The 7901-nt window shown below is 41.1% G+C and overlaps 1 protein-coding gene across 4 annotated transcripts in view; it reads left to right on the top strand.

Annotated features, from left to right (window-relative positions):
* Window positions 1–1367: 1367 nt before the first annotated feature.
* Window positions 1368–7901, top strand: part of grin2bb (glutamate receptor, ionotropic, N-methyl D-aspartate 2B, genome duplicate b) — an 86603-nt gene continuing 80069 nt past the window's right edge. For 3 of the 4 annotated variants that reach the window (XM_047334082.1, XM_047334081.1, XM_047334079.1), the window contains exons 1-2: window positions 1368–2145; window positions 6084–6845. In XM_047334082.1, the coding sequence (XP_047190038.1) occupies window positions 6837–6845 (9 nt within the window). In that variant the 5' untranslated portion in view covers window positions 1368–2145; window positions 6084–6836. Of the gene's footprint in view, window positions 2146–2819; window positions 3496–6083; window positions 6846–7901 lie in introns of those variants that run through there. The other variant, XM_047334080.1, reaches the window with a different exon arrangement.

Genomic DNA, 7901 nt, shown 5'->3' with positions numbered 1-7901 from the left:
GTTCCATATTTTTGTTATTCAATATCAGAGTCTTCTCAAGGGCAAGCTGGAAATGATGGGGTTTGTTGTCTTGTCCACTTATGGACGTCAATCCAAAATGCATGTATTACCTTACATGAGAAAAATACACGGTCTGTAGTTTTTTAATATAATTTTCATTTTATTTGAGCTGTTTTAATCTATGTGGTGAAAGTATTCAGGTCAGGAACTTCAATTAAGGTACAATTACATTAAAAACGCAGTTTAAAAAGAAAAGTGCTGCATTCGTATGTTTCTAAGAAGTACTGTCAATGCAGTAGTAGTATTGTCAATGCAGTCCCTTTAAGAGTTCTATTTTTGTGCTTATTCATAGCCTACATTCACATGTAAAAGTACTTTATTGTAACTGGTCAAAAACTACATTTGGGTTTTTTAATGTGGCCTAATAAATCATTCGTCAGTTGTCAAAATAATATTCATCGTTATAGATTAAACTACCAAATTAGATTCTGAAGTGATAAAATCATTAATCCACCAGTTGATCAATAACAGTTATCAAAAAAACTTTCCATGGTGGCAGCTTCCCAGATGGGAGGACAGACATGTAGCTTTTCTTTTTTAAAGATAATAGTAAAAGTAATCATTTTGGGATTGAGACTACTTGTTGGACAAAGCAAACTCCTGGAGGCTGTCACTTTGGACTCTGGGACATTGTGATAATACTTGACACTTGACATGCTGAACAAATAATTGATAATTTAGGTAAAACAAATCTGATTAAATCTGTAATGGTAATAATCCTTCACCTGCAACTGCTAGGGCACAATAACACTGTCAGATTGACATATCAGTAAGAATAATCCAATAATGTATTATAAACCGTCACAGGCGGCATTTTTTGAGATTGAGCACATTTACTTTTGATAATTTTAATAATACTAATGCACTTTCACATGTTTAATGCAGGGCTATTAATGTAAGTTCACTGTTACCAATAAAAGATAATGAGACTATATAATTGTTTTCTATTACTGTGTTCTTTTGCTCCCTGTACTTTAACATGTGAAGGATCCGAAAGACTTTTTCCACCACAGAAGTTCCCCATTTTTATTTTTATGTCTGGGCACAGGGCAACAATAGAGGGAGCCATTGCTTTTTCTTTGTTGGCAATTTTCTTGACAATTGTTGCGGCGGCCCTTCTTCACTGTAGCATCTCTCTCTCTCTCTCTCGCTCTCTGTAATTCACTACACTACAGAGGGACCCACCTCCATACGTCTCTCTCCCTCTCCATCATCTGTTCCTTCTACCCCCCCCCCTTTCCTCGTCTCTCTCTCTCTCTCTCTCTCTCTCTCTCTCCCTCCCTCTCTCTCTCTGTAGATGAGGGGGAGGAGAGCGAGCGACTGCAGTTTGAGTTGTGCGCTGCGCTCTCCGCCAGCCAGAGGTGTGTTCTCGGCTCCACACTCTGTATCTCTGGGTATGCAGCCCCCCGCCATGCAAGCCAGCCAGAGTGCCATGTCCAACAGCTGTGTTGGCTGAGGGTCACCGCTCGTCTGAAGGGGAAGTTGGCTTCTCGCTTTGAGGAGGACAGAAGACACAAGAAGAAGACTGACCAGTTGCAGAGAGAGAGGGGGAGATAACTGAAAGCCCCCCCCCCCCCCTCTCGCCCTCACTAAACAGAGCAAAAACGGAAGGCTTTGGAGTATTCAATTTTTTCTTTCGTTTTATATTTTTCTTATTCCTCATCGCGGTGCTGGGAGGTGCTTCATCTTTTCATATAGTCTCTCTCTCCATCATTTGCCTCCTCATCTACTTCTCCATCTACCTCATGTATAATTTCCTCTGTTTATGAGTGAGAGAAAAGAGAAAGGAGGGAGTTTTGTTTTGTTTTTTTTGTCCTTTCTTTCCCCCCCTCTCACCACATCATCACCGGTCAGTCCCTCCTTGCCATCTAATCTCTCCTGTTGCCATCGGTTCCCTCATCCTACGTCTCTTTCTGTCTCTAAACTCGAATATTATATGAACTTGGATGACTTTTCTTCAAAGATAACTAAAAACAACTCCTCATAAATGACTCTATTTTTTCCCCTTTTCTTTTTCTTTTGGTCCCTCCACACCCATTTTCTTTGCATCACACTCTTGCGGGATTCTTAATTTTTTTACTCTAGGTAGGTTAACTATCGTTTAGTGTCTGTCTATCTGTCTGTCTGTGTGTATTTCTGTGTGCTTTACGTATACATAAAACACACATTAACACACAAATGCTTTCGCACACTAAACTATGCCTAGAAGGACAGTATTCAGTGGGTCGACATTGGTCTGGTCTCGCATTGTTTTCACGTCCTCCTCCTCATCGTCTGTTCCCTTCATCGTGGCAAAGTGCACCCATTTTTAATTGTTGTCTTTGAGAAATCTTTTTTTACCTGTCCACATGTCATGTTCCCTTTTTCTGTTTAATAAACGTATCAATTTCTTTTGCAACCTGTGGTAACGGGAAGAAAAACAAAATCAAGTGTAGCCCTGAGGGAGAATGAGATTCATTTCCAGGCACCTCAGCATCATTTTTTGTTTCATGATTTCATTTGGCAAAGTTGGGGAGAAATCCATACTCTGACGTGAATTGTATTCAATTCACGTCATAGTTTATTGAGCTGCATTCAAAGTTCAGAGTAAATGGCCATCTCACGTCATTAAGAGTGTTTCCCATTTCATGCATGATTTGTGCTTATTGTCATCCTGCCAGTCCATCAACTGCTATTAGCACACACACACACACACACACACACACACACACACACACACACACACACACACATCGGTTTCCACCCCCCCCACTTGTCTTCATTCTCATCCTCTATCAGGCAACGGAGACCGAGCGTTGGCATTTGCTGGATGTTGAACAGTGGATTAGGCGGGGTAATGCCTTTGCTGTGGATTTGCGGTGTAATGGACACTGCAGGTTGTAGATAGAGACAGACTGATAGACAACTAACAAAATACGAATATAGAGAACTTAGTAACCCATCTCATCACTGCCCCTCTCTCTTCCTCTGTCACATTTTCCTCCTTTCTTTACGTTGCGTTCGGTGCTTCGTCTCTACTTCACACTGCCACACCTTTTTTTGGGAGTGCTGTTTGAAAGCATTGCCACTGGTATGTTCTCAGAAAGTTGTTAGCCTATAAATGTATATATCTATATATATAAATATGTATAAATATATACACATGGACATCAGCCTGAAGTTACAGTAGCCGTGCGCTCAACCTAATGGTGAAAAATTCCAGCCAGTGGCGCAGGCCCACACCTGCCACTTCAGTGTCCTGTCCCCCTTTCTTACAGACTGACAACCGCGCCTGATTAATTCCTCTTTCTTGACTGTTGTGAGGGTGGGATCTCGTCATGAAGGAACATGGAGGACCACTCGTTTTGCCCTGTCTTTGCTTTTGTGTCTCAACTCAAACTCCACACATCTCCACCACAGTCAATAAATTATGTGTTACAGAAAAGAGTTAATTAGGTGAGTAGTGACTTAATGTAGCACTCACTTCTTCTTCCTCGCAAAACCCACTATATGTGCATGCATGAACCTGTGTGTGTGTGTGTGTGTGTGTGTGTGTGTAGGCGTGCGGCTAATCGAGTGTGTGCGTGTGTTTGTGTGCATGCTGCCGATAGCAGTGCATTCGGCACAAACTTTTGTCAGCAAGTTCACGGTAAAAAGGGAGTTTTTTTTATATTTTCCGCCACGTTTGCTCGCACTTTTCAACCCTTCTTCCCCCTGCTGTGACTAATTGCTTGTTTATCAGGTCATGCCTTTGATCTATATCAATTTTTTAAATATATATTTACTCTTCTATGTGTATGGAAATCTTGCATTTTCAATTTGTTAACCTCTTTCTAGAGAGCAGTCTTTTTTGATTCATTCGCTGTTAATTTGGTTGAATATGTCATCAGGCGACTCAGTTAGTCCAGCGCAGTGTGCAGTTGCATGCATTGACATGCATTCATTGGAGTTCTTTACCTCTCCTAGTCGTGCCTTTTCATGTGGTTGAGGTTTGTCTACCAATGCCATGGTGATGCTACTACCTCGCACCTCCATTACATTTCTCCCTGTTTCCTGCTCGATGGGTCCACAACAGTAGATCCCTGAAAATGCCTCGATCTCTGGAAATGAATCACAGATCTAATGTGACTCATCCACCAGCTTTAATGTATCGGACCTTCATGAGCACACTGTGCACCGTAGATGACATATACTGGGCTGCATGTCTCGGACATCATACGTTGCCTATTAGTGATCCAGCGCTGTGTTTTAGCTTTTCTATCAACCAAAAAAGCACATAATTCCACATTTCCCAAGATGAATTGTCTGTATTGTACCTTTCGCCTGTACCAGCCCCGTTCCTGTCACAACACAAGATAATCCAAGACATTTTGTGGTCACTTGGTATTTAAATCTATCACCACATTTGCTTTTAAATTCCTCTTAAATATTCCCCCATTAACACAGAGAGAGAGCTGGGCCCCCTGACCCAAAAGTTTTAACTTGATTTTAAATCAGCGTCTCTAACCACAAACAGTCTGAATCATTCAGGACGTCGTTCTAAAGAGTGGCTTGATGTTGCCGCGCCGTGAGCACAGAGTCGTTTAAATATAAAGACTTAAAAAAGGGCAGGATTACCATTCGGGTTTCCCTCTAATGAAGGATTTGTTGAGTGGTTGTTTTAAATACTGTGCACATTTAAAATACTTAACGGTAGATTTCATCACACCAAGCTGTACACAAAACTAGATGAAAAGTCTTTCTTTAAACTTTTATTTGAAGTTCTTTTTAAAAGAAAATTAATTTCGCTGAATCATTTTTTTTATTTTAATACATACGCATACACATAAAACCTTTGCTTTCATAAAATAGGTCTATAACTCAAACCAAATAACACAATTCAACATTTTGAAAAGCTGTTGATTCGTAACATAGCAACGGAAGTAAACAAACAAATAGGCTTCAAAGAAAAAAGGGTTATTTCAGGAGATACTGTATTATTCTGTCATTTTAATACTACAGTGAGTCAGATTTTTGTAACTAAAGTTTGTTGAATGAATAATTCATTAAAGTGCCAGACAGGATTAAATTTCTACACATGCAAATATCCTCTGACATATCCTAAGGCTAAATTGCATTTACCTACATACTTAACTCAAAATACACAGATAACACACACACACACACATTCCCATTCATCATACAATGAAGACTTGCAGGGCAAACATTGGTTTATTGCACATTAGCATTGGCCGGTGTCTGTAGATACACGGGTATGCAAAGAACCCCCCCCCCCCCCAAAAAAAATTATAATCCATTAGTTAATCATATATTTATTCTATAAAATGTATATTGCGTTCAAAATTAAGTAATTGTCTTACTTAACAGCCCGAAAGAGAAAAATATATTCACTTGACCTAAGACCAAGAAAATCAACAAATATTTACCTTCGACAAGATGGGACCAGAGAATTTGTGGGCAGTTTTTGCTGAAGACTTTTTGATTATTAAAATACTTGATAGTTCATTTTCTGTTGATGGACAAATCGATCAATGAAGTAATTCTTTCAGCTCTACTGAGATGGTTTCCCTTCTGGCCCAAACTTATCACAGAAGATAAATAGTCGCCTATAGTTCTCTATAATTGTGACATGAATGTACTTCTTTGGCAATTGCAGCAAATACCTGAAACATCAAGGTATCAGATTAATGAAGAGACACTTTGATTTAAACACTATGGGGAACTGAAAGGCTCTGTGAGCCACATTTTCAGGTCCCATTCTGTAAGAAACGCAAAGATAAAATAAATGCACTCTGAGCATCTTCAGTCAAAAAAACCCAACCCAATACAATGCAGTAACATTAGTGGGCAACAACCTTCAACACGTTCAGATTGCAGTGAAAGTGGGCATGTACACACAGCGGCTTGGCTGAGTTGAGCCTTGACTTCAGAGGCAATTGACTTGTGTACACAGTGGCGCTCAGCCTTCACCAAAAAAACATTCCATCCCCAGCCAGTCTCTCGCCATCTGACTCTGCCCTTCTCCTCTTCGCTTCTCTTCACAGCGCAGCGCGGTGCGGCAAACTGATGATCATGACTGGCTAGAGCGGGCGACGGCACAGAGTTAAAGAAAGCCAAACCAGAAGGAAGGAAGGGAGGGAGGAGGAAATAAGAAGAGGAGTACACGCACACACACACACACATACTGCTCTGCTCACCTCCTCATCTCCACGGCAACCGGGTTCACACGCTCGGAGACGTTTGCTTGGAGACCTCGGCGAGCTGCATCACCAGCGCTGGACGAGAGAAGGGAGAGGAAGCGGATGGAAAGAGGCGCGTGAACAAATGTCCCTTCATTACTCTCCATCCATTATCTTTAAGTTTCTTTTATTGAGCTTACACTGACATTTATTAGTTGAAAGTCAACTTTAAATCCTTTAAAAATCTGATTGAAAATCATATTTGAACCTGCTCGGATCTGATTCTTCTGCAGATTAGTCCTTTTTTTTTTTTTTGCTCCCTCCATGTAAAACCAGTGTTTCAAAGCAATTCACTGCACCGCCTTTATGTTAACACTGAAATTATTTAACAGATTTATATTATATGCTTAACTCTAGCACATCCCCACACTGATAGCGCCCCTGCCACTGCTCACCTCCACCCTCCTCCGCCCCTCACCCTGCAAGACCCCACTCCAGTCTTCTGTGTGACTTCATCTGTCTACTATCCCTTCATCTGAGGCTATGAGAGGAGGAGTCGAATCCCAGATCACAACATCATGCCAGTTCTGAAGAGTAGAGAGGAGATCCGGGCTGGCAATGTTCAAGGTAGGCCAGTGATTTGAGATACTCGCTTGTATTTTTTGTGACCGTGTGCATTTCCCAAAACGTTTCCCAAATCCGCTCTGTTCATTCACAGTAACTGAGGTGAATTTCAACTGAACTCTTGCTTTAAACTTTCCTAATCAGAAATTATGGATGGAAAAGAAGGATGCAGGATTAATATTATTTATTATTATTATCTCATTTAAGAAGCTGGAAACAGAATCAGTGGCACTTATTGCTTGATAATTGACGTAAAAGATGAACTCATTGTCAACTAATCGATTTAATCAACTATTCATTTTAGCCACAGTATCGGTATCACAGCATCTAAAACTAGAAGGGCACAGCGAGCACGTACCTCTCATCGTGTTATAGAAAGATTTTTAAACAGTTTTTTTTCCCGGCGTGCACACACAGAACCCTTTAACAGACAAACCAACAGCAGTGAAAACATGACCTCCTCCGAGGTAACCATTTCAATCTTGAGTCACCATCGTGAATATAAGGACCAGTGTGTAGCCAGTGTGTGAGATTGAGTGACATCGAGCTGTAAGGCTGCAATTTGGAGCCGATTAAATACCCCTCACCTCACCCTGTCTGAAGTCAGTGTTTGATTTGTCCGTTGTGGGCTTCTGTAGAAACATTGCGGACTCCCTGCGAGACTCGCTCCGCTGCTGTATCCCAGTTCAGGTGCCGCCTCCCTTTGGAGGCCACATTTGAAGACGGTGTTGAGTCACAGCGGCGCGACTCGTCCGTCCCATTTCAAGGGCGTCTTTAAACGCGGCCAGTCAAATGCGTCTGTCCATTTTTCTAGCAACATAGGCTCCATTGGGTGGATCCTTCCTGGCTCAACTTCTAAATCCTTCCCCCTTGAACCTTTAATATCCAACAGTTTGCGAGCGTTCAGTTTCGCTTGTTCTCCATTAGTTCAACTGTAATTTAACCACCGAAATCACCCTCACTCAAGGTGTTTTCAGGTCACGTGAAACATCAGAAGAAGTGGAAATAATCTACAGATGTTTCATGTTGTATATTAGATAATAACATTATTGTGTAATA

Source organism: Scophthalmus maximus, chromosome 8 (assembly GCF_022379125.1).
Source record: "Scophthalmus maximus strain ysfricsl-2021 chromosome 8, ASM2237912v1, whole genome shotgun sequence".
NCBI lineage: Eukaryota > Metazoa > Chordata > Actinopteri > Pleuronectiformes > Scophthalmidae > Scophthalmus > Scophthalmus maximus.
The sequence above is the reverse complement of the archived record's forward strand: the minus strand, read 5'-3'. Positions and strand labels throughout refer to the sequence as shown.